A 24,660-nucleotide genomic window follows, 5' to 3' on the forward strand; every position below is an offset into this window, starting at 1 on the left:
TACCAAATCTTCAAACATGCCTCAGCGACAGCAGTATCCTCGTAAGGCTCGTATAGTATTTGGCTATAACTCGTAAACTGCCATCGATGACTGGAGTTAGAATGCCTTTTACTCTTGCTTGGAGCCAATCAAATCAGATGTACCGGAAGCCGAGGTACTGATCACTAATCCTCTCAGATCTTGTCTACTGGTATACAAAGAAACAAGCCCGTCCATTTGTCAGCCCTGAAGGTATAGTCGTGGTATATCAGGCTCGTAGACCGGCAATAGGAAGTAGTTGCTGCAGACCCATCTACATCGATACAATTCAATTCACTTCAATTCCTTGCCTCGTCTTAGAAAATGTCGCTTGTCCTGATTACCGGTGCCACCGGTTTCATCGGCTCCCAGGTGGTCTGGGATGTACTGAAAGCTGGCTATCGCGTGCGGTTGGTCGTCCGTCGTGCCGAGCAGGCGACCAAGCTCGAGCGGATTTATGACTATGCAAAGGAATTAGAGTTTGCTGTCGTTCCCGACTTGACAATTGATGGATGCTTCGACGAGCCACTACAGGGAGCGGATTATGCTTTGCACCTGGCCTCTCCACTGCCTGGTGCCGGGGATGATCTCCTAAGCCCTGCTGTACGAGGAACTGTTTCGATCCTGCATTCCGCGCTCAAGGTGCCAAGCATCAAGAAAGTTGTCGTGACTGCCTCGGCGTTGTCAATCATTCCGTTGGGGCCAACTAGAGATGGATTGATTGTGAAAGGTGTGGCTCTCTTCCAATGAGATGTCTCGAGCACTAGTCCCACTGACACGTTTTGTGGTAGAGACGACGGAGGTTGAAGATGTCGACCCAGCCCAGGTTGCTTCGTGGAACCCATTGGATCAGTATCACGCCAGCAAGATCGCGTCTTACAAAGCGACGCTGGACTTTGTGCGTGACCAACATCCCAAATTTGATGTGGTTACTCTGCATCCGGTCTTTGTCTTCGGCCACAATCACGCACAGGAATCAGCCGATCAGCTAGGCGGCACTTGTGGCATGCTGTACCAGGCAATCACAACGGGGAAGCTATTCGCCACTCAGTACCGGGGTGTTCATGTTCACGACGTTTCTGCTGCGCATGTAAAGGTTTTGGATAGCTCTATACAGGGACTGCAGTCATTTTTGTTGGCCGCACCACCGAGATCATGGGCAGATGTTGAGGCTTTTGTTCGTCAACATTATCCCGATCTGCCCATCGGTATCCAGGCCCAAGAAGGACCAAGCTATGTGCTCGACACATCAAAGGCCGAGAGAGAGCTGGGGTTGACATGGAAGGGAATGGAAGAACAAGTGAGCGATGTGATTGACCAGCAGTTGGCTTTTAAATAAGCGTCCGTCTTGGTGCATGTTTCATGTCTGGCAAGAAAGATGTATGCGAGTGAGGAAAGCGACTTTGGAGAAGTGGATCTGTAATGATTATCATTGTAATTTTTGTTCCTGAGGTTTATTGAAAAGTGTGTAACCCGTAAACGTTGAGTTTGTGGCGCTGTTCACAATATTGAGTGCAGGGCGGGGTAACCTACCAATTATTTAGACGGATTACTCAGCCGAGGTAAGTTAAGTTATATTCCTTGCAAGATGACAACAATTCTCCAGTATCGGAGCCACACAGCTCTAGAATCTCCAAGAATACTTAACCCACATCACATATTTGGTGGGAGACAGCAACGGACAAATCCAAAATTGAGAGGCTGCATGGTGGTATTTGACGTGAAAAAGATTGGTTTGACGCGACCCCACTATAGTGTCACATCGGCCATTTCCCGCCGGCTCTTTCTCCACATCCACGCAGACTTGCCCTTTTGATTCAAGCTTCTCTTCTGCATTTCTTGAACATTATCTTGGCATCTGAATGTAGTCCATTTGTTAGCAACATGCATCCAGCCGGGATTGCTCCAACCGGCCAATACGCATTCTTGGGAGGCCCACGGGCTTGCCGATCTCCTGCATCGAAAAGGCAGGGATCTCCAGGGACAACGGCCGGAGTCTCTACTTTCCATTCTCGTGGTCATCAGCAATTCTCCCATTGGTGTCAGGACCGTCTGTCAACGGGATTGACACTCTCCAGATACCCGGATTTTGTCCGCTCTGCGCGATGCAGATGGGTACGATAGTCCGTCGGAGGATGCAGGTGCAATGAGGCCTTCTCCATCCGTGCATTCCAGGCAGGCACGTGGGAGAATCATGGAGGGACAGCTGCGATTCCTCAACCCGCGACGGGTTGCCTTCGAGGATAAATAGCAAGACATATTCCTTCATGTTGATCATACTGTCACTGTCACCATTAGACATTACATATCATGCATTTTAGTGCCCTTGTCGGCCTTCTGGCCTTTGCGGCTGCTGCCTCGGCCCTGCCCGGTGCCTCCTCACGGCACGCCCACTCGCACTCATCCATCAGCAACCTCAAAGACAAGGTTAAGAATGTCGTGGTACTGGTGATGGAGAACCGCTCCGTCGACAACCTTCTTGGTGGACAGACGATCAAGGGACTCGAGAACCCCATCAACAACGGTCCCTTCTGCAACCCTTACAACGTGAGCAACCCAGCCGAGGGCACTGTTTGCAGCGCGGCGTGGGACTATGACTCGGTCACCGACGACCCTGACCACGCGGTGTACGGCAATAACATCGAGTTCTACGGGACGTTCACGCCGGACAATGAGGCGATCTCCTCGGGCGCATTGACTCCTAGCCAACAGGGCTTTGTGCACGAGCAATTGCGGATATACGGTGGCAAAGCCAACCGCACCCAGCTGTCCACCCAGGTTATGAACTACTACACCGAAGACCAGGTGCCAGTTCTCACCCAGCTAGTGCAGAACTATGTTGTTTTCAATCACTGGCACTCCGATATCCCAGGTGTAAGTCATCCAATGCGGCATATGTAATACAGCAATGCTAACTCGCGTGCAGCCTACCGATCCGAACCGGGCGGCTTTGACCTCGGGAACCTCCTACGGCCACGGGAGCAATGATGATGCTTTCACCGTACACGCTTTCCCGCAGCGATCCATCTTCCAGCAGCTGAGTGAGACACATCACACCTGGATCAACTACTACGATACCGCGGGCGGCACGGGTCCGGATGCCGAGTTCTACGACTGGACCTACACTGCCAACCGCACCAACCAGGTCCAGCCCTTGGAGCAGTTCTATACTGACGCAGCGGCGGGTGATCTCGCCGAGTTCACGTACCTGAACCCATCCTGCTGCGGCGTGGGCACCAACTCGATGCACCCCAGCGGACTCATCTCAGATGGAGAGAAGCTGATCAAGAAGGTCTACGAGGCCCTGCGCAATGGCCCGCAGTGGTCAGACACGTTGTTCATCCTTAGTTTCGACGAGACCGGTGGCTTCCACGACCACGTGCCTCCGCCTCTGGCTCCTGCGCCAGACAACCTGACCTACACCGCTACCACTCCTAGCGGCGAGGAATACACCTTCCCCTTCAACCGCCTGGGCGGCCGTATTCCGACTTTGCTGATCTCCCCGTGGGTGGGTAAGGGCTACGTCGAGCAGAAGGGTACAGACGTCGAGGGCGAGACAGTGTCGTACTCCGCCTCGTCGATCCTGCGCACTCTCGGCTATCTCTGGGACTTCGAGCCCTTCACCCCTCGTGTCGAGTATGCGCCTTCCTTCGATCATCTGATCCAGTGGCGGGCTCGCAACGACACTCCTGCCACCTTGCCCGAGCCGGTGCCTTTCCGCAAGTGATTAGACTACGTACAGGGGAACGATTACGATAAACCATGACTGCATGAATGAGAGTTGATCATCGATAGAGACACTTAAAATAAAACATTGCACTCTTTCATCCACGGAATAATCCATAGCATACCATAAACCCATCCTATTAGAACCTAACCACATCCATCAACCCCAAGAAAACCAAGCCCTGACACTAGTAACTAAAGCGCTGCCTTCCCGCCCGCGTTCCCCTCTCCCCCCTCAGCAAACGCCCCCTCATACTCCACCGCCCGGTTCTCCCTCGCCCACATCTTCTCCTCCTCACTCCGGTACGGAGGCGGAATCATCCCGTTGATCTTCCACAGCCGCCGCTCCGTCTCCTCCACGTGGTACTCCAGATCAAACCCTCTATCCAGCACGTGCTCCTTGAAGACCTTGTCAAGCCAATTAGTCGTGCGACGATACGCGGCGTCGCTGTCCGGCTGCACGACCGCGATGTGCGTGACGACCGCCCGTACGAAGGGCCTCTCGGCGTTGGTAGCCACTCGGCCTCCCACGTAGACATCCTCCGGGTTGAGTTCGTGGAATTGGATGACCACGTAAAAGGCGGGGAGGCCGATGGCGGTGTATCGCTGTGTAATGTCGGTCGCGAAGCTGGATTTCGCTTCCGGGGTGAATGTCCCGGGGGGAGAGTAGATCTGCCAAAGAGGCATTTTTGTAGTCGATGCTGGCTGGGTCTTGAAAGTGGGTGGTTTGGCTCAATTTGGGCTGTTTGAGTATAGATAGGTATAGTTCGGGTGATAAAATAGTTCGGTTGGAGGATGAGATCTGGCTGGGGGATCGATAAGCTGCTCACTGTTATGTGAGATGGGGTCTTTTATCTGATGGAGGTTTCCGTGGCTGACGACTCTTGAGTTTATTGTTGGTATTCAAACTGATATGTAAGATTAGTGATCGACACCGATCAATGCGGTTGGGGATGTGCTGATTGGCGCGGACTTAGTGATTAGTGAACCAGTCCGTCGGGGTCACCCCGCCTCAGCGGGATGATTAGTGAACTGATGTGAATAGGTCGCACAAAGACTTCAGTTGGCTTCAACACCACAAAGATGGTGGGATTTAATCACACCCATCGCCGGAAAGCTCCACTAGTCGAGCCAAAACTCATCATCATCAATCTTCTATCGAAATGACCGCCCCCCTCGTCTTCATCACCGGTGCGACCGGCTTCATCGGCTCCCAGGTCGTCCTCGCGACCCTGCAGGCGGGATACCGGGTGCGCCTGTCCATCCGCCACGCCTCCCAGGAGGCCCCGCTGCGCGCCCGCTACCCCGACTTCAGCCCCCAGCAGATCGAGACCTGCATCATCCCCGACATCACCCCGCGTGACGCCTTCACGCCCGCCCTCGATGGCATCGACCACATCTTCCACCTGGCCTCGCCCATGCCCGGCCGCGGATCCGACCTGCAAGCCGACTACATCGACCCGGCCGTCAAGGGCACCGAGTCTATATTGTACTCCGCGTTAGCGTTCCCGCAGATCCAGAAAGTGGTGGTGATGTCTTCCGTTTTGGCGTTAACACCCCTGAATGCCCTCCGCGAGAAGGAGGTTTACGTGACTGGTACGTCCGTCCCTTCCCCCCACCAAATACCTATCCTCCCCCTTCCCATCCTGTTCTGTTCTAGAAGAAAGCAAAAGCTAACAAAATCAGACAACACCCACGAGACCATCCCAATCGACCTCCCCGACCCAATCCCGGAAGGCTTCTCAGGCCACGGCCTGAAATACAGCGCCTCCAAGGTCGCCGCCCACGACGCGACCCGCCGCTTCCTGGCCACCCAACACCCGACGTTCACGCTGATCACCTTTCACCCGACCTTCGTGCTGGGCGAGAGTCTCATCCAGACGACCCCGGAGGAGATCGGGGGCATGAACGCGTTCTTCTGGAACACGCTGCAGGCCGAGAGGCCCGGGATGGCGAACGCGTGGGTCGACGTGCGGGACGTGGCGGCGGCGCACGTGCGGGCGCTGCAGCGGGAGGTGGCCCCGGGCACGGAGGTGCTGCTGTCGGGGCCGACGCCGGGGTCGTGGGGGCGGGTGGCCGAGCTGGTGCGCAGGCAGTATCCCGAGGTGGGGTGTCGGTTGCAGGGGCCGTTTGAGCGGGGGTGGACGGTGGACACGCGGACGGCGGAGCGGGTGCTGGGGATGGAGTGGCGGGGCCAGGATGAGATTGTGGAGGCGGTGTTGGGGCAGCAGCTGGCGTTGAGGGGGGCAGCTTCCGCTGCGTTGTAGGTGTTGCCCACTGACTGGGTTTGGGGATCGTGGTCTGGTGTTTGAATCGGTGTATACGATAATGATATGTGCTTTTATAATGTAATCTAGGGGCGGGCACTGCTTTTACAGATAATTGGATGTATCACAGAAAGTATGATGAGTTAGGGGTCTATTACTCAAATGCTATTATTGTGGAAACCAAATTCCTTATCATCCCTGGTCCCAGACTTTCTCCTTCCCCCCCCCCCCCCCCACCGAGTTCGCTTCACCCACTGTACATTTCACTGCGACGGTGTGAAGCCAGACGGAGCCTATTTCCATCATTAGCTTTACGGACTCGGGATCTGCCAAAGAATCGCTCACCTTAGTGCTAGCTCCGCCTGTCCGATGAGGATAGTGGAACCTCTTGTCCGGGGTTATAGTTTGATGTCATTTCGCGCTCAGATTTGACTAGTCGTGGACCTGTGCGTGTTGTTTCTTGGTTGCGAGAACTGGACCGCTTCTTGAGGAGAAAAGGGAGCAAGAGACACATGATGTCAAAGGATAGATAGGACGATCGATGTCGTTGTATTCTGATCGGGTGAAGTATATGATTAAGGCAAAATTTAAACCAGTGGAGGTGCTTGTGAAGAGAGGATTGCTGTCTAAGCAGAAGAATTAGGAGGTTGTTCTGTTGATGGACTATCCATGTAATTGTAGCCCCTGGATAGACATTTATATATTCGAATGATCAGTCTACAGACCCCTCGTATATCACAGTCATTACTCCTATTGTTGTCGAGGCTCAGTTCCCTGACTGATTACCGATTGGGGTAATCAAGGCGATACCGAAGGGGCCGGCACTCTGATTGGCTGGTCGGCGCCAGTCGTGTTGTCAGCCTCATCGCAACAACAGTGGGGTCTGTGCTGACACCCAAGCCGTGGAAGCTGAAGCTTAGTCTTAGGTAGTCCCGGCAAGCAAATTGAACGTTTCAGCCTGGAGGCCGGACAGCCCGTCTGTTGGGGCGCAGCGCTCGCAGTCAGCGGGCCCCCGCCCAACTCACCGCTTGCCCAATCTGGTAACCACCTCGGTGGTCGGACGGACGATCCGCGACCACGTGGAGTGGAAATTTGGGTTGTGCCTACAGACCGATATCTCTCCAGGGACTATCTTGCAAGAAAGTGGACGGCGGTCGGGGAAGGGATTACACTTTCACGGTGGTAGGGTACATGCTCATCGTCATAGTGTGCCTTACTGCAGCAAGCCTTGCTGACAGTGTGAAGGTTCCGTCTGTAACTTCCAGACAAGCGCCTACAGTCGTAAATCATACTCGTGAAGCGTTTTCAGGTAGCTTCGCAACTCGAGGAAGGCTTGTTCCAGGGTGCCCAATGGTGATCCATGATATGCATCTGTCGTTAAACAAGTGGTTTGATTGGCTTCTGAAAGTAGTCACATGACTGGAGCTTTCCTGAAGGAAGATTGTTGAGGGCCTGAAGATTCAGGCTGTAGGTCTATACATGCAAACTTGCTTTTCGTATTGTGTATATGATTGACTCAAAGATGCTTAGAATGTACTTGAGAACCATTATAGAAGGCACACGGATATTCCTAAGAAGGTATGTGAGCAGGCTATATTGGAAAAGGTATTTGAAAAAGTGAAAACAAGGGCCCTGGACCCACTAGGGGGGGGTAAAGAACAATTTTGACCAGCGGGAGTCACCTGCAAGTTAAGACAGGAGTGGATTAGGTCAATTGGATTTGGGAACATGCAAGTCTATAAAACCAATACGGTACATTATCGACAAAAAATCAGACGCATGCCGCAGACAAGCAAGTGAATCACAGAAAAATAATACTATCTTTGTTCGCGGAAGCGTGGCATGTTCAACCTTTCCTGACGTTTCTCGTCTGCACACCTACAAGCACCATCGAGAAGACTGTAAACGCTTCTGGTAAAAAGACCAAAAGCACCCGCACTGCCAAGCTTCCAGTGCTGGAGCTGAGGTCTTTCCGCTGCGTGCACACCGCGATCAACTGATATATAGCCCGAATTCCCACGAAGAACAGCGCCAGAAAAGAGCCTTGTAGAAGCTAACAACCGCCACGCATTAGTAAGGAATCCACCTAAGCGAGAAGAAATACACACCGTAGTACCAGCATGAAACGAGAAGGCATCCTTCCGTCGCTGCGATGGCAAGAGCAGGAAACACGCCCAGATCACCTCCAACCCCCATACCAACACCATCAATCCGGTGCCTGTCTTCCAGTGATCGAGACTGTCCGGCTTGGGATGGCCTTCATAGATGTTCAAGGCACCCACAATGGCAAGCGCAAGAGCTGTTGCCATCAACCCTGTGGCCAAAATGACCACCGCCCAGCCGACCCATTGTTTTCCGGGGTTGCGGTAGGCTCGTCTGTTTCGAGAGACTGTGAGCTCATGACTGATTCGTGGATAGGATGAGGAATGCTCACGCTTCATGGAGGAGGCCATCGATTGCTAGGATGAGCGGCGAAATGCCCACGCCCACGATGATATTCGCGGCGAGGCTCTGGCTATCGTGTACTCCTATCGCACCTCCCACGATACGAGCGATGCAGAAGACACTCAGATAGTACCATGCCAGAAGTCCACCTGAGCGACGCGTCCAGACAATGTAAAAGACCAAAGGCAAGAGCACCAGGTAAAGGACCAGATCGGCTACAAAGATGGCGTTCATCGTGCTTGACAACGATATAGATTCGTGGAGAATGTGCTGCAAAGGAAGGTCTGGCTCGAAGTCTGGGCTATAATCGATTGTGATCAGAGGTGGTATTTAAATTTGACGGCCAGCAGCTTTATCATCTCCAGGAACAACTCACTTGAGGCAGCCCGCTGAAGTATCAGCCCCTTGTCATCACTCGCAACTACCGTGTCGGGAATACATTGCGGGGGCTTCATCTGCACTCAGGGCTGTGTGGCTTGGACACCTCAAAGCTCGCTACCAGTTCATCATCGTGCAGGAGTTTTGCTGGCTACAAAGCTTGATCAGCCACAATTTGGTCCGCCAGCAAAGTGTAAATCACAGCCACGTTCATCTCAGGACCTCCGTAGATGTGATTGGTCAGAATTAGTTCATGGGACTTGACAAGGGCTCAGAAGTTTAAGGGTAGATAGAAATCAGCACGATGGCTGCCTAGCCAAAGTCGGCATGTCCGGCCAGTGTACGGAGTAGAATGTAGACTACAATCAAGCCCGTTGTTTACAAGGCTGAGTGTAAGAGTGGAAGGGCGCGCCCACTTGCAATCCAAGAAAAGCTTAGCGTTCGTCGTGTCCCAAAGTCAGCACTAGTCCTAATTCGGAAACCACTTCGATATCTCCCAATTTGGAAGGAGCGCTGACTGCCCGCGGCCCCGCGGCGGGGAGAGCGGCGATCACGGGCACGTCGACTCTTGTTCTCTCGATCCTCGCATCCCTTCATCTTCTTTTGTCAGCCGTCCTCCATCTTCCTGAGCTTGCGTCGGGTATAAGACTTGCCAAGTCTCTCTAACAGGTTGTCGTGCGGATTGCTCACTTAGGAAACCATTTCGGTCCCGCCATGGTCTACCGTGGGAAACCCAGTGCAGCCTGTTCCTCGTGTCGGGCCCGCCGGCTCAAGGTATACCTTCCACAACCATCCCCTCTACCGGAGCTAAGAGAGTTGTAGTGCGATCAGAAACGCCCCTCGTGTTCCTCCTGTCTGCGAGCCAAGCGGATCTGCACTGGATACCGCGATGTAGCCGCTCTTAGTTTCCACGATCAGACTGCCGAAGTGGTCGAGAAGGCCAATCGTCGTCCAGAACCGCATTCAGAATACAACGTATCACCTCAGGCAAATGCGTTCAAAGTTGCATCATCTTCCGACGAAAGTGCTTATGATCTTTTCGCACTGCAGCCCGTGTCTGTACCAATAGTCGATCAAGGCATTGCTTATGTCCTGACCTATCATGTCGGATCGGCTCCTCGTTCGGGATCTGGGCATCTGTCGTTCTTACCCTCCCTATTGCAGCAGGAGCCGAGTCCTGCTGTCATGGCGTCCATAAATGCGATGGGACTGGCAGCACTAGGTAACATCCACGGCAGTCCTCACCTTATCCGCGCGGCACGCCAGCAGTATACTATCGCGCTATCGGAGACAAATACTGCCCTGCAAGATACCATCACTGCCAAGTCTGATGCCACACTCGCCGCGGTTCTTGTCTTGGGACTGTACGAGGTGCGCCCCCCAGCTTTGTATCGATTCCATATTGTCGTTTGCTGACCTTGATTCCAGATCATAACCTGCCAGAGCCATTCTTTGATGGTGCGCTGGGCAGATCACATTGAAGGTGCGATGGCTCTTATTAAGCTACGCGGCTCAGAGCAGCTACGAAGCCCGGTTGGACTCGAACTATTCACACAGTTGCGCGGCCAATACGTGAGTCCATTCCTTTCGTGAGCTACTGATTATGATCTTGATGATTAACCGACCGTGCAGACTTTGAGTAGTTTATACCGGAAGAAGGCGACTCCAGCATGGCTGATAGCCTTGTCAGAGGAGACAGTCGCCATGCGGGGACCACACCAGTCCTCTATGGAACCATTCTTCAAGTATCTGGCCAAGGTCAGCGAGCTGTGCGCACAAGTGGGTCGTAAAGCGAAGACGCCCCATGAAACTATTCAGGAGGCACTGCAATTGGATGCTATGCTGGCTGCGTGGGCCTTGACCGTCGGTCCAGGCTGGCAGTACTCGGTGCTCAACGCCGCAGTCGCCGGTGATAACAAGCCTTCTGAGCAGCATATTTACGGCGATTACTACCATGAGTATCCTGAGATTGGCATCGCTGTCATGTGGAACACGTATAGATTGACGCGGATCGTTGTTCATGAGGTGATCGCTGCTGTCTGCGAGCGACTGTGGAGGCGATCGAGAGGCAACAACAACGAACTCTGGGCGACCATTCGCCAGAGCGCTGCAGTTACCCGCCAGCTAGCGGAGGAAGTATGCGCCGGTGTCCCTTACTTCTTCGGTTCGGCTCGCTCTAACAAATCGCTAACTGAAGCATCCGGATTGATCCGTCTACACTGGACGTTGTTTGTTGCATCCGACTGTGTTGGAAGCACTCCCCGCATGAAAGCCTGGATTACGAGTCGCTTGAAAGAGATCGGTAGACGAACAGGAGTTCAACAGGCACTGTCTATGACAGATTACCTGCTTGGAGACGTGTCTCTCAACTGGATGAAGCAAGAACTGCAGGCTATTGACAATTTTCAGGAGCATTCCCAAGGTCACGTTTCATCTGAACCTAGATTGCTCGTGAATGTGAGAGGGATGAAAAAACACCAGTCGAAGCTGAACCAGTGAAAGGCGGAGCATTGGAAGATTGGTTGGAATCTGGCGTCGGCCAAATCGCGTCCGACGTGACCTGTATCAGTGCAGCGCTAATGGTTAAGAATTGTTACCGTTGTTTATCGGTGCTGAGCTGCGGATGAACACTTCAGGTTATTGATAAGCTCGACTAGGCCTCTGGTTGGAGGAGACCAGCCGTGCGGGGAAATCGGCCATCTTCCCCGCCCCTACTTAAGGTCGCATCTTCCTGCCACTTCAACCCCACGCATCACAAGAATGGAGAAGTATTTATTAAATCATTATATCCTGGAGCGGGAACGAGCGAAGCCGCTGCATCGTCAACGATGGCTGCGTGCAGTAATAGGTCTCATTCTTGTTGGGATGGGCACCTATTCCTTCTTCCGAGTACGATCCCCTGTATGGCCCCAAGTATTCGTTCTGACCGACAAATAGCGCTTCACTGGTATGATACAAATGCAACCAGCCGCGCGCAACACCTCACTGGACGACTTTGAGGCATGCTCGATTGACAATTTCCGTGGAACGGGATACCCCTTCCTTGACACCGCTGTTCCAATGACGGTGGAAGACTTCGAAGATCGCCGCGACCGCTTGGCGCAGGCCCTCGTGGCCGACGGTGTGGATGCTTTCGTGGTTGAGCCGGGATACACATTTAAATACTACGCCAACATCAGCCAACCTGAATGGGAAGTTTGGGAGGTGTGTGCCATGAATCTTGAATGCTGCCATGTGTTTGCGGTCCGCTAAAACCTTAAAGCCAGAAGAGCGCCCTTTCTTGCTCGTGGTGCAACCAGAGCATCTTCCCTCGGGCAAAGTCAAAGCCAAGTCGTCGTTCCTCTGTCCGTCGTTCGAAGCGGAGCGGGCACGACTCTTAGGGATGCCATTCGCTAAGGCGATCGATATTATCCCGTGGGAAGAGCACTGGAATCCGTATGAGACGCTCAAAACTGCCGAGACATTCTCGCGCCTTCGGGGCACACCGCGTCTAATGGTCGATGAAGAGATGCGGGATTTCATTCAGCGTGGGCTCGGTCGGGCTGGATTCCACGTGGTTGGTCTCCAGGGCGAGGTGGAGCGGGTGCGACAGATCAAATCGGAGAAGGAGATTGGAATTCTGAGAGCAGTGAATACAGGAACAGTGGAGGCGGTCCGGCAAATGAGAAAGTGTGAGTTGGAGAGTGAATTCAATCTTGCCACAGAATCCAAATACTAAGTCGACACAGGTCTATCTCCTGGGCTGACCGAAAGCGAGATCGCACGCGTATTGGATAAGACTCTCCTTTCCGCGGGATTGGAACCATTTTTCGACATTGTGTTATTTGGTATGGAATCAAGAACACCAATGGAAACATGGAATTGGGCTGATGACTGCGATAGACGAGAATGCCGCGAATCCTCATGGTGGAACCAATGGGTCAAAGTTGTTGGACGCGGAGACGTTTGTCTTGATAGACGTTGGGTTCGTATTCAGCTCCGCGGTGCGGGGAAATAGTCTAACGCTCTCAGGGCCCATCTGATGGGTTATTCGTCTGACATCTGTCGCACATTCTTTCCTCCGTTCCTAGAACGACCGGCATCGAGTGCTGCTGTACCAGATTGGATGAAGGAGAAACTCGATGTAAACTCCCTTCACTCTTCCTTACTCTTTTGGTTGCATGACACTAACCGTAACAGGTCTGGGATATCGTTTTCGAAGCGCAAACCAAGTCTATCGACCGATTTATCGTCAATGCCACGGCGGCTAGTGTGGATATTGCCGCTCGTACTGTCATCAGTGCAGCGGGATACAGCGATGCGTTTACCCACCGCGTCGGACACGGGATTGGCATTAAGGGTAAGTTCATCTTCCCCGCATGCAGCGTGCGGAGGCTAACATCCACAGCGCATGAGAGTCCATACCTCAACAAGGGCAACCATGAGACGGTCCTCCGAGCGGGGATGACCTTCACCTCCGAGCCGGGTGTGTACCTGGTAGACAAGTTTGGAGTCCGCCACGAGGACATCTTTCTAGTGCGGGAGAATGATACTGCGGAATTGTTGACAGGACAGCGAGCCATCGGTCCATGGAATCCATGAGATGATCGACAGGACACTTGACGGGCCACGGCGGGTGTGCGATGCTGTTGTTGGTCAATTTCGGTGGTGCTGGGGCTGCTGCATTGATTTTGCCACTGAAATGGTAAAGGGGTGCTCGGGTTGCTGCAGTGGATTCTTGGCTCGCTTCCTTCTGCTCAGTAGGGATAGACCATCGGGAGGCCTGAAGTTAATTGAGGTCGTTGCCACGGATGGATTTTTTGTGAGTGTCTCGAAGTAGAGGCGGAATAGCACGCCTAGTGAACTATCCAGGTATGCATCATATCTCTGCGGATGGTAATCGGTGATTTCTAACTTACATTGCCACTCTGTTGTGTGAGTAGGCTGGCTCGTACTAGTACGTAATTGATGCCTTGTAAATCAGGCGTGAGAATGGGCGCCCGAAAATACGGCTAACCACTTCTGTGGAATAGTGATTATATAATGCTTGGCGCACAAAAAGTTTGAGTCCTCCAAAAGAAGAGGGGTGGCAGCAGCAGCAGGATGGATCGACTAAAATCTTAATCCTCTGCGGAAGTGGTAGAGATAGAGGTATAGGACTGGACTGTAAGACAGAAACTAACTTTGATCAGAGTGCTCATCAGAAGTCAGTTCTGTGGATGAAGCTCAGGGCTATGTTTTGCCAAGCATCGCTTGACTCTTGTGCTGCAGCCTTCCTCCGAAATGCTGCGCTGTCAGATTCACGTTGAGTTTTGGTGACCACTTGTTTGATGTCCCAGCAAGTCCAAAATTGGGCTGTCAAACAGACAGCCCTGAATGTAGCTGTGGAAGTCCGAACGCGGAGGGAGATCGGGGTCTGCAGAAAGGAAGGTGACTGGACAGGTATGGATCGGCGCCAATCGGTCGGCAAAAAGCAAGCTAAAAGATTAGGCTGGCCCTGGCAGGGTTAGGTTCCTTCGCCCCGGATTTTTGTCAAACGCACCCCACAATTTTAGGAAGAAAAGAGTGTTGCACGCACGTCTTTTCGGAGCTGGCTGGCTGGCCGGTCCATGGATCGTGGGCTGGTCACCTGAGCGGAGAGTCCCTCCCGGTGAATTTCTGCTTCTTCACCTCCGCGTCGGTTCACTTCATTTCCTTATTACTTGCCATATTACCATGCTGCTGAACTGACCGCAGCAATCAAGTTGCCTTGAAAATGGACAGTCGCAAGCAGAAGAGGTTCGAGCTCCGCGCCTCTGCCTGACCCTCCCCCCCTCGCAAACCATGGCCAACGACTCCGCGCCCATCCAGGGCATCGCCGGCCATTACACCGGCGACAGCTTAGCCCTCCAAGCGACGCTGGCGACCCTGCTCGGCTGCGCCCTGTACAGCGCCCTCGAACTCGTGCTGCTCATCTTCGTGACCTTCCACCACTACGCGGGGCTCTACTTCTGGAGTCTCCTGATCTCGACCAGCCTAGGCATCGTGCCGCAGTCGCTGGGACTCCTCCTCAAATACTTCAAGCTGGCGCCGATCTACCTGTCGGTCACGCTGACGACCTTTGGGTGGGCGATCATGGTGACGGGCCAGTCGGTGGTGCTGTACTCGCGGCTGCACCTGGTGGTGCGCAACGCGGCCATCCTGCGCAGCGTGCTGACGATGATCGTCGTCGACGCGGTCATCATCCAGATCCCACACATCGTGTTCTCGTACGGCGTCATCGCCGACGACTCCGGCAGCCGCTACATGCGCATCTACACCATCTGGGAGAAGCTGCAGATGACCGTCTTCTTCACACAGGAGGTCATCATCTCCGCCATCTTCCTCGTCCAGACCGTCCGCCTGCTCACCCTCTACCCCAACCGCAGCAAGCGCCGCTCCCTCATCATGTACCAGCTGCTCGGCATCAACGCCGCCATCATCCTCATGGACATCTCCCTGCTCGTGCTCGAGTACCTCAACATCTACATCATCCAGGTCTCGCTCAAGACCTTCTTCTACACCATCAAGTTGAAGCTGGAGTTCGCGGTGCTGTCGCGGCTGGTCTCGTTCGTGAACTATGAGCCCGAGCAGGACTCGGCGATGACGGTGCTGAGTTAGGGGTTTCGTGTATCATCGGTTCCGGTAATCGATGATAAACATAATGCATATATCAAAAGTGGGTTGTCTCGGTTTCAAGAGCTGGGGCCTTCAAAACCTCATGGCTGAGGTCGGGCCGGTCGGGTTCAAGATGATCACGATGTCCAGCCACGCGCACTCACCGTGTGCTTCTATCCTAAGTTAGGTTTGGCATATGCTGTGATTGCGTGAGGAAAATGCCTTTTGTCGACAATTCAAGTATCGCTTGATGGTGACATCCATGCTCGACTCACCACCCACTCGCATCATCTAACGTCACCACTCTGAGTTTGAAACGGTAGTTAGACTACCCTTGGGGATTTAACCTTCCCTGCTCAGAACGCTTCCTGCATGGCTGGAGATCAGCTGGCAGGGCAGGGCAGGTCATGGTCCTGACTCGATATTCACAGCCAGGCGTGAAGCGCCTTCAGGATCAGATCGAATTTCAGTTCATTGCTATCTGCCTCTATCGAATAGATGTACTACATTTGTCGTCGAAAACATGGCACTGGGCATTAACTGAATGAAACCTGAGGCAATAACCTGAGGCAATTAGATTCGAAATGGTCAGTCTGTTATGGAGTCAGGAGCGAGTCAGAGACTTAGATACTTGAGTATCACATGAGCACTTGATGAGGTAGCGTTTGACCAGTCTATAAATTGTTGACAGGTGCATCCATGTATAAGGGAGGGAGAGAGACCAGAGACAATAAATACTAAATATAATACATACTTTAATCCGTTCAGGCTAAGTTCTGAGCCGCCTGCTCAGTCCCGCTGTGATTTCCAAATACGGGGTTTAAATTATCAGTACCAATTGTGATAGGCAGATAAGGATGCTGTACAAATGGCGCGTTGACGTGATATCGATCATCGCGGGCGCGTAAACATCTTCTCTGATTTGCGGTCCCGAACACGCTATCAGCGCACCCCGCCGCCAACGCCGGGGATAGAAGCACCTGCTGCCCATTCAGGAAAGGGGCCGCGACAGCCCCCCATGCAGCGGAGGGGGATAACCCAAGAACATTGTATCCTTGTGTCCCTCGTAACACACCATGCTTGGGCAGTCTTGCTTTCCTCCAGTCCACGAATCTGTACAGACGGACGCTGCAAAAAGACGCTGTTCTCTTCGAAATGACCAAGATATTCCCAGACGCAAGACCGTCCCCTCTGTGGGACAAAGCTCTAAAGAGCTACCATGAAGAGCTTGCCGCAGACGATGACTATCGAACAATTTTGCAGACGGGCAGTCTCGAGGAACTCCTGGCGGACGAACAGATCTTGAAACCCTTTGGGCCCCACGGTCGGAAGGCGCTGGAATCCATGAACCGACTCAAGCCGACTTTCAAGATGCTGAATGACTTCTCGGTGGTGCTGGCTGTCTCCCTTGGTGCGGGTACGGCGGTGACCGCTCTGGTTTGGGGGAGCATCCGCATGATCCTAACGGTATCATCCCTACTGATATACAACGGGGCCGATGAGATCCAGTTAATTAACGGAAGGATATAGCTGGCATCGACCGCCGACAACATCTTGCACGAAGTCTCCGATATGCTGGAAGAGCTCAGTCTGACCTTGCCGCGGCTGAAGGCCTACGAGAAAAACGTTCCCATGGACTCCGACCTGGAGGAGTCACTCCTCACAGTTTACCAGGAGGTCATATGTTTTTATGCTCGCGCAATCCATTTCTTCCGTTGTCAGAAACACGGTAGGTCGATTGTCATCCTGTTTCCTTCCTTGCTTTCCTCTGGCCCTGTGTGTGCGTATGCGTCTGCTGGAGCTAACTTTCACGAGCATTCCTACTGCGCAACTCGTGGTCAACATTGCGAGGAGACTTTCAAAAGACTGTCCAACGCATCAAGCGTCTGTCTGCAACCATTGATACCGAGATAGAGTTAACGCGCATGCGGCAGAGCAATCAGAAATACCACGAGGTCCTGGAGTTGATGGAGACTTTGCATCCGCAGCAGAGACAGACCCGGTCGAATTCCATTTTCCAGATCCCGTCGATCGAGAGCCCTCGGTTCTGGGGTAGAGAAGACATTCTCGCTCTCATCGATGAGGCGTTAGTCTCGGGCCAGTCGGATCACTCCTTTCGGTCTTTTGCCCTCTACGGCATGGGAGGCGTTGGCAAGACACAGATCGCGTTGAAATACGCCAATGCTTCACGGGCGAAGTTCGATGCTATATTCTGGGTCTCAGCCGATAATCTAATCACGATCGGGCAGAGCTTTCGGAGAATTGCGGATACCCTGGGGCTTTCGGCGCCGGATACCGAGCATGATGATAATTCTGTCATGCTGGCGGTGAAGAAATGGTTATCCACCTCAGGTATGTTCGATTGAGGATCGTTCAGCTTTGATATAGAAATAGAGAGTGACAGTATTCTACTACCAGAAATTCGTTGGCTCTTGGTGTATGATAACGCTGACGACCTCGATACCATCGGGCATGCTTGGCCTGCGGGCTGTTTCGGATCCATCCTACTCACCAGTCGGGACTCAGCCGCCGCTTTCACTTTTGCTTCAAAGGGATGCCAAGTCAAACCGTTTGACACGGTGACTGGGTCCAGAGCATTACTGAATATTCTTGGCTTCGATCCAGACTCGACTTCCAATCAAGAAGATGCCATGGCTATCGCCACCACGTTAGGGGGTCTCCCTTTGGCGCTGAATCAGATCGGCGGTTTTATCCTCCAGCGGAAAGTGCCATTGAAAAGCTTTCTGAGTTTGTACGAGCGGAACTCGGCCAGTGTGAATGCTAAGGGCGGAGCGAACATGAACTACAAACACACCATAGCGACAGTCTGGGAAATGGCCCTTGATAGACTCTCTGGTGATGCCAGGTTTCTGCAAATGATCCTCTCGTTTCTGGACCCTGACAATATAGATGATGCTGTCCTGAAGGAAGGAGCCCAACGATTGGAAGAACCGCGGCTAAAGTTCATTCTCGACGAGATCGAGTAGGTGTTTTATCAAAAAATTCGCTCGGGTTCCACTGACCGTTTGACAGACTGTTGGACGCCCAGAAAGCACTGTTGCAAGGCGCACTTATGGACAAATCCAGCGATACTGGAATTGTTTCTGTGCACCGGCTTGTCCAGCGAGCAGTCATCCAACGTATGAGCATCGAGGAACGAGAGGCGACATTTGCGGTCGTGGTTGCGATCCTTGCGGCTAATTTTCCGGATACCTACAACGCCGATTTGGGCCACCAAGTCAAATCGTGGACCTACTGCGAAAGAAGCCTACCGCATATCGAGAGTCTAGTTAAGAAAAGCCAGCATTTCAAAATTTCGGAACATAAAAGCCAGAATTTCGCGGAACTCTTGCTTCGATGCTCTTGGTGGGGGTTCAACGCCCTGGATGCCCCATGTGATTACTGACTTCGACGCAGGTATCTCTACGAGCGCGAGCGTTATACCATTGCCCAATCGTACATCACTGTGGCATTGACGAAGTTTGTCAATAAGCACACCCTTGCCTATGCCAGTGCAATCGACCTCCAAGGCTTAATCAACCTTGACATTTGTCGTCCTGGAATCTCCTTGGCGGCGTTTCAGGAGGCTTATGAGATACGCACCTCGTTACTGCCCAAAGACGATGTATTTCTAGCAGCCAACCAAGTGAACCTAGGCCTTGCATACACAGAACTAGGAGAGCTCGAGAAGGGGCGAGAGTACCTGCAGCAGTCCATTGACGTTCGCCTGATGCACAATAGCGACCGTATTGGAAACTCGTATAGTAACATGGCGAGCTTGCTACTCCGCATGGGAAAGCCCGACGAGGCAGAAGCTATGCTCAAGAGTTGTCCGGCGTTAAAGGATTTCTCTGATGAAACATTTCTTCGGACGGGGAATCCGCGCTTTTCGGGGTTAGTACATGCTTCTTCAAGACATCGCCGGACTCCTCGATCTAACAGAAAATAGGGATATGATCTTGCTCGGGCGGATAAGACTTGCACAGGGACGCTTGGATGAGGCACTCAGATTCTCCTCCAAAGCTCTGAGCTTCCGCAAGGAATGCTTGGGCGAGCGTCTCAAAGTTTGCGACTCGCTGTATCAGGTTTCTGATCTGTTCCAGAGAGGGGGAAACACCGGGCTCGCAATGTAAGTCATGCCGAGGCATTTCAATCCAGTCGTTCGAAACCTTAATACTCTACAGCCAATTTCTGGAAGGCATCATTCGAATATCTGGTGGCCTCCCGCAGATCGAAGGAGCTGGTCATCGAGTTCGCGCCCACTATAAACTCTCGGGAATCCTGAAAAGCGTTGGCAATGAGAAGGAAAGTATAGTGCACTTGGAAGAAGCGCGAACTCTCGCAAAGAATTGCGACAATGGCTTCAACGCATCAACTTTAGCAGAGAACGAGGCCCTCTCGTTCAACAATCTGGTTCCGTGGATGTTGTGGTGAGCTACTGGCAATTGACGCCCGCCTAAAGGCCGTTCAGGCCATGTCTCAAGTCCAATGAGAATAGACCAAACCCGTAGTATCTTTCTTATTCGCTCGAGATAGCCAGTGCTATTGACCGGCCAACGACATGAAGCCGATTGGCGCCCACCCCTGTCATGGCTGCATGCGCCAGTCGATAGCTTAGCGTTAGCTTTTGTGGCGGAGAAGTCGGCGAATTAATGAAGCACTTCGGTAATCAAGAAAGAGGGGAACCTATTGCCGCTTTGCGGCACGACTCCCTGTGATTTATGTTTCAAGAATGGGGTTACGGCCCATTTCTGTCGTGACCCACTGATTCTCTTTGGAGTATGCCAAAATGAAAACATCGTCCGACTTTCCATTGAAAAACATACCGCCTCTCCATTCTTCAGGCATTGATACTGACGGTCACTTGGTTAAGAGAGTACTTGAAAGGGTTACCGTCATTAAGGCTGGCCCGTCTGCCTGCTCACTGAAAGACACTGTCCTCCCCAATGGACTGAAGCCTGATGCACACCATGACAGTCAGACGTGGTATGCTGCTTGGCTCGAAACTGAAATACCCAGGCTTTCCACCGAGATATTTGACATCTTCCACACCACCCATGAATATTGCACCGCTGAATCGCACGGGACTCTGTTCACCCGCACTCTTTCGAGCATCGCAGCAGCCGCTACCCAGAACAGCCCAATCACCATCGATCAGATCATCGGCGTCCTCATTGATGACGAGCTACTATCTCCAGAGACTGTGGAACAAAGTCTAAACCACGTTCGCTACTTCGTCTTCACGGTCTTAGGCTATCAAACGACCCTCTTCTCGGCCGTTCCATTGAGTCCCAACTCCGAGCCACCACGTCAACTCCGCATAGCCGAGGACTTCGGATGCTGTAACTACACGCATGCCACCCTAGTCCAGGAAATCCAAGCCTGTGCACGCGAGCCTCTGAATGAGCTGCTCATGGGATTCGGGGTCCTTTTGCCGTCCCGCAACCTCTGTCTCGCCGAAGACCAAGGCATCCGCTCCGCATTCGAGCAGCAAGTCGAAGTTGCCGCCCAAACGTTCAACGCCCACGCCCTTCAATCCATCGCAGGCATCAAGATCAAGTGGACCACGTCTCTCTCCTGCCACCTGGAGTATAACTCCACGACCCGCGAAATATCCGTCTATCGCTTCGCATCATTCTGCCAGTTCTGCCTCGCCAGATACCAAGGGGGCAAGGGCAGGGGAGTGCTCCACGCCTGTGCCACGACGAGCCGCTACATGTGCCAGTGGGCGACCGAGGCTGACACCAATCAGTTTCTCCTGGAGATCCTCCGGTCGTATCGCCTGTTATTTGGCCAGAACAAACAGTCGCGCCGCCTGTTCCGATCTATCGATCCCAATCTCGGCCCCAACGGCAACAGCGGGCGGGACCCCCTCCTGTCGCAGCTATGTGGCACTCGGCTTCTCGACCCGAACTTGCTAGATCTTGGGGAGGAAGAGAGTCCGATCGTAGAGAAAAAGACGTACTGTCTTCCGATGGATTTTCCAATCCTGCGGTATCGCCTGGTGGTCCTGTTGCGGTGCTTGGCGGCGACGGAGCCACGTGGGTGGCGACAGCTGTGGCGCGATAATCGCAATTCCGCCAACTGGCTGACCTTTTGGGCGGTCATTGCGTTCGGGGCGTTTGGGTCACTGATGGCGCTGCTACAGGTAATCTTGCAGGCGGTTCAGCTTTGTATTTAATGGTTATCTGTCCTGATCATGGAGATGAATGGATGTAAAATGCGTTACCTTCATTTTTTTCGTTGCATCAGGGGGTGTACATCCACCATCCAGACATAACGGAACCCATTTGTTTGATAAGTGGGGACGCTTATCCTTCGTAGCAATGCTTCTTATCTCTGCGATGAGACCGACTATACCGCAAGAGGTATAAGAGCAGGGGGGCCGACGCGTGCGGGGTCGAGACAGAAAATGGATTGTCGAGCTTGACTTACCTTCCACCAGGTCAATCACCTTCGCATCAATGCGACGCTGATCACCAACTCTCACGATGTCAGCCACGCCCCAGGTATTCCAGCTCTCAGTGGCTTCGGCCTTCCAGCGCCTCAGCCCACAACAGAAGCTGTACGCGCATTACATGGCCAAGTGAGCAGTGATTCTTCTCAGCCCCGGGCCACTCGATCATGCCACGCACACTAACTAACAGACCTCCAGACCAGCATGGAGCGGCACACGCATCATTCTCCGCCAGGTCTCTCCCGAAGCCAACGGCATCTTCGACCTCATCGTGGGGCTCTATCAAAGTTGCGACGGGGACTGGGATGCGCTCGGTCGTCGCTCTCATGTCGCCGATGGCGACCTCGAACTATTTCTCGATTATGCGGCGAATTTCCTTTCCAACATGGGGAACTATTATGTGAGCGACAGCTACCTGGAAGCGATGACCCTCGCTGACGCGGATACCAGGGTTCCGGGGATCAAAAATTCGTGCCGGCGATTCCTGCCGCCGAGCTAGCGCGGGTCGTGGCTGCAGCAGGCGCGTCGTCGGTAGCTGGGCTCTGGGAATCAGTGCGGGGGGCAATGTACCAAGCTCCACCGGTGACTCTGGGGCCTCCGGGCCCGCTGACGCAGAGCGCGTACTATCCCGGCTGCGAGCCCGAGTCATTTGAGGCAGACGCTGCGTCCGCTGCGAGCGTCATGGAGGACCAAGCCATCCTCCCTGAGAACACCCGACTGTACAAACAGCGGGCCTCGTCCGGGGAGGCGAGCCTGGATATTCTGCGAGCATCACTGCAGGACAGCGAACCAGTTTGTCTCGTGGAGCGCGATCCGGTGGAGAGTGGAGCGACGATCCGCCTAGTGGGCGGGGATCACAAGCACGAGCTGGCGCGTATCGTTCACTTCCTGGACCAGGCCTTGGTCCATGTAGCCAATCCATTGCAGGCAAAGATGATTCGACAGCTCCAGGACAGCTTCCGCACCGGCAATCTCGACGCGTATAAGGATGCGCAGAGGACCTGGGTCGAGGACCGTGCCCCGTCGGTCGAGACCGTTCTCGGGTTCGTGGAACCCTACCGGGATCCGCTGGGCGTCCGAGCGGAGTTCGAAGGTATTGTCGGAATCGCCGATGCCGGGGAGACGCAGAGGCTGCGGCAGCTGGCGCAGCTGGGGGCCAGAATCATCCGCCGGTTGCCCTGGGTTCCGGGCGTGGCCGCCGACAATGGACCCTTCGAGAAGGAAGTCTTCGAGGCGCCGGACTTCTCCAGTGTACATAGTATGGAAATGCGATGATTTCCGCGCTTCTTTGACATGGACATTTGCTAACTCGAAGCCAGGTCTAGCGTATGCTTCGAGTATTGTCTTTCCGGGGATCAACTTGCCCAATGTGAGTCTTTGCACTGTTTATGGTGCGGGTTGCTGACCGCATGCAGTACAACGACATTCGTCAGGAGTCCGGATACAAGAATATCATCTTCTCCAACCGCATGGTGGCAGAAAGCCAGCGGGCAAGGGGCATCCACATGGTCGCTGAAGCGGAGCGGGACACGTTTCGGACCCATCGCTTCCACGCTTATTACGTGTGGGTCGTCCTCCACGAGATTTTTGGCCATGGTTCAGGGCGATTCCTGATGGAGACGGTGCCGGGCCGCTTCAACTTCGACCCCAAGAACCCACCGTCGCATCCCGTGACGGGCGTTCCGATTGCGACTTGGTACCGGCCCGGGCAGACTTGGACAGGCGTCTTCGGGAGTCTGTCAACCACGCTGGATGAATGCAGGGCGGAGCTGGTGGGGGCATACCTCATCGACGATGAAGATATTTTGGCTGTATTTGGGTATACTCCGTCTGCACCGATACAGCCCGAGGATGGTATGGCACCACACAGAGACACTCGCCCGAAGATGAAACGCTCATGATGAGACTAGTCGTGTACAATTTATACCTGCAGCTAGGTATCGATGGACTCCGCGGACTGGAGAACTACGATCCAGACACAAAGGTACGCCGTCTTTGCCAGATGCGAGTCCCGCTCATACTAATTCCCATGAAACAGAAATGGGGCCAGGCACACAGCCGTGTACGTTTGCCCTTTCTTACCGCACTCCCCATCAATCATCCCCAGGAGCCCCCGTTTATCCACCCGCATTCGAGGGCGGCCGAAGGCTAACCCCAGATGCAGGCTCACTACGCTATCTTTCGCCACCTCCTCCGCGACACCCCCGCCCTCTACACCATAGCCTGCGACCCAGAGCGCAAGTCCCTCACCATCACTCTCGACCGCCCTCGGGTCCTCCAAGAAGGCAAACCGTCGCTGGGCCGCATGCTGCTGAATCTGCACATCTTTCGCTGCACCGCCGATAGCACCGGTTGCAAGGCATACTACGAGGATCTCACCCGCGTGGACGAAGAGGCGCTGCAGTGGCGGGCGATTGTCCTCGCCAGACGGGATCCGCCGCTTACGTTCGCGCAGGCCAATACATTCCTCGAGGGGGAGATGGTCACGCTCCGTGAGTACGATGCTACCGCGCGAGGAGTGGTTCGGAGCTGGGCTGAGCGGGAAGTGCATTAAACGGAGGTGATCTTCTGGCTCGTGGATTCTGTCGATCTTTCTGGTTGGATGTATTCTCGGATTCATGGTTCTGTATTTTGTAAAGCAGATATTCGTCGAAACCAGGCGACCAATCACCAACCATCATCCTCTGCCGCGTTACTCAGGGCGAAATTGCGATCGGAAACTTCCGTCGGTACTGGTAGTGACAGACGGCTGTC

At 53.5% G+C, this 24,660-nt stretch overlaps 11 protein-coding genes across 11 annotated transcripts; 9 read left to right on the forward strand and 2 right to left on the reverse strand.

The window, feature by feature from the left end:
* Positions 1-342: 342 nt before the first annotated feature.
* Positions 343-1,737, forward strand: BO72DRAFT_465346 (flavonol reductase; the record flags this gene model as incomplete). Its single annotated transcript, XM_040946706.1, has 3 exons — positions 343-748; positions 810-1,318; positions 1,717-1,737. 3 exons carry the CDS (start codon positions 343-345, stop codon positions 1,735-1,737), a joined length of 936 nt encoding a protein of 311 aa, XP_040805447.1.
* A 455-nt stretch (positions 1,738-2,192) lies between these two features.
* Positions 2,193-3,810, forward strand: BO72DRAFT_207929 (phosphoesterase superfamily protein). The gene is made up of 2 exons (XM_040939635.1): positions 2,193-2,892; positions 2,945-3,810. Exons 1-2 carry the CDS (start codon positions 2,329-2,331, stop codon positions 3,743-3,745), a joined length of 1,365 nt encoding a protein of 454 aa, XP_040805448.1. The 5' UTR covers positions 2,193-2,328; the 3' UTR covers positions 3,746-3,810.
* Positions 3,811-3,939: 129 nt separating this feature from the next.
* Positions 3,940-4,639, reverse strand: BO72DRAFT_516364 (tautomerase family protein; the record flags this gene model as incomplete). Its single annotated transcript, XM_040949578.1, has 1 exon — positions 3,940-4,639. Exon 1 carries the CDS (start codon positions 4,429-4,431, stop codon positions 3,940-3,942), a length of 492 nt encoding a protein of 163 aa, XP_040805449.1. The 5' UTR covers positions 4,432-4,639.
* Positions 4,640-4,806: 167 nt separating this feature from the next.
* Positions 4,807-6,117, forward strand: BO72DRAFT_524388 (dihydroflavonal-4-reductase). The gene is made up of 2 exons (XM_040949868.1): positions 4,807-5,340; positions 5,431-6,117. Exons 1-2 carry the CDS (start codon positions 4,908-4,910, stop codon positions 6,009-6,011), a joined length of 1,014 nt encoding a protein of 337 aa, XP_040805450.1. The 5' UTR covers positions 4,807-4,907; the 3' UTR covers positions 6,012-6,117.
* A 1,583-nt stretch (positions 6,118-7,700) lies between these two features.
* Positions 7,701-9,161, reverse strand: BO72DRAFT_444474 (uncharacterized protein). The gene is made up of 4 exons (XM_040943818.1): positions 8,833-9,161; positions 8,446-8,757; positions 8,120-8,387; positions 7,701-8,064 (listed from the first exon to the last, which is right to left on the reverse strand). The coding sequence occupies exons 2-4, from the start codon at positions 8,688-8,690 to the stop codon at positions 7,858-7,860; spliced, it is 720 nt and encodes a 239-aa protein (XP_040805451.1). The 5' UTR covers positions 8,691-8,757; positions 8,833-9,161; the 3' UTR covers positions 7,701-7,857.
* A 289-nt stretch (positions 9,162-9,450) lies between these two features.
* Positions 9,451-11,676, forward strand: BO72DRAFT_207970 (Zn(II)2Cys6 transcription factor). Its single transcript, XM_040939636.1, has 4 exons — positions 9,451-9,608; positions 9,657-10,205; positions 10,263-10,406; positions 10,467-11,676. Exons 1-4 carry the CDS (start codon positions 9,549-9,551, stop codon positions 11,331-11,333), a joined length of 1,620 nt encoding a protein of 539 aa, XP_040805452.1. The 5' UTR covers positions 9,451-9,548; the 3' UTR covers positions 11,334-11,676.
* Positions 11,608-13,878, forward strand: BO72DRAFT_444476 (Creatinase/aminopeptidase). Its single transcript, XM_040943819.1, has 10 exons — positions 11,608-11,723; positions 11,772-12,038; positions 12,097-12,505; positions 12,563-12,661; positions 12,717-12,798; positions 12,846-12,957; positions 13,014-13,173; positions 13,222-13,685; positions 13,757-13,770; positions 13,847-13,878. The coding sequence occupies exons 1-8, from the start codon at positions 11,700-11,702 to the stop codon at positions 13,413-13,415; spliced, it is 1,347 nt and encodes a 448-aa protein (XP_040805453.1). The 5' UTR covers positions 11,608-11,699; the 3' UTR covers positions 13,416-13,685; positions 13,757-13,770; positions 13,847-13,878.
* A 758-nt stretch (positions 13,879-14,636) lies between these two features.
* BO72DRAFT_368850 (uncharacterized protein) lies at positions 14,637-15,452 on the forward strand (the record flags this gene model as incomplete). Its single annotated transcript, XM_040940896.1, has 1 exon — positions 14,637-15,452. The coding sequence occupies one exon, from the start codon at positions 14,637-14,639 to the stop codon at positions 15,450-15,452; it is 816 nt and encodes a 271-aa protein (XP_040805454.1).
* A 1,152-nt stretch (positions 15,453-16,604) lies between these two features.
* BO72DRAFT_369056 (TPR-like protein) lies at positions 16,605-19,883 on the forward strand (the record flags this gene model as incomplete). The annotated part of the gene is made up of 8 exons (XM_040940902.1): positions 16,605-16,916; positions 16,980-17,178; positions 17,265-17,801; positions 17,868-18,432; positions 18,483-18,821; positions 18,867-19,343; positions 19,399-19,578; positions 19,634-19,883. The coding sequence occupies 8 exons, from the start codon at positions 16,605-16,607 to the stop codon at positions 19,881-19,883; spliced, it is 2,859 nt and encodes a 952-aa protein (XP_040805455.1).
* A 937-nt stretch (positions 19,884-20,820) lies between these two features.
* Positions 20,821-21,630, forward strand: BO72DRAFT_368832 (uncharacterized protein; the record flags this gene model as incomplete). The annotated part of the gene is made up of 1 exon (XM_040940895.1): positions 20,821-21,630. A coding segment is annotated over one exon (810 nt), but the record flags the coding sequence as incomplete, so codon positions are not given.
* Positions 21,631-21,785: 155 nt separating this feature from the next.
* Positions 21,786-24,650, forward strand: BO72DRAFT_208073 (dipeptidyl peptidase III). Its single transcript, XM_040939637.1, has 8 exons — positions 21,786-22,035; positions 22,105-22,306; positions 22,357-23,164; positions 23,226-23,275; positions 23,322-23,760; positions 23,817-23,890; positions 23,945-23,968; positions 24,071-24,650. Exons 1-8 carry the CDS (start codon positions 21,941-21,943, stop codon positions 24,458-24,460), a joined length of 2,082 nt encoding a protein of 693 aa, XP_040805457.1. The 5' UTR covers positions 21,786-21,940; the 3' UTR covers positions 24,461-24,650.
* Positions 24,651-24,660: the final 10 nt, after the last annotated feature.

This window comes from Aspergillus fijiensis, assembly GCF_003184825.1.
Source record: "Aspergillus fijiensis CBS 313.89 unplaced genomic scaffold BO72scaffold_5, whole genome shotgun sequence".
Lineage (NCBI taxonomy): Eukaryota > Fungi > Ascomycota > Eurotiomycetes > Eurotiales > Aspergillaceae > Aspergillus > Aspergillus fijiensis.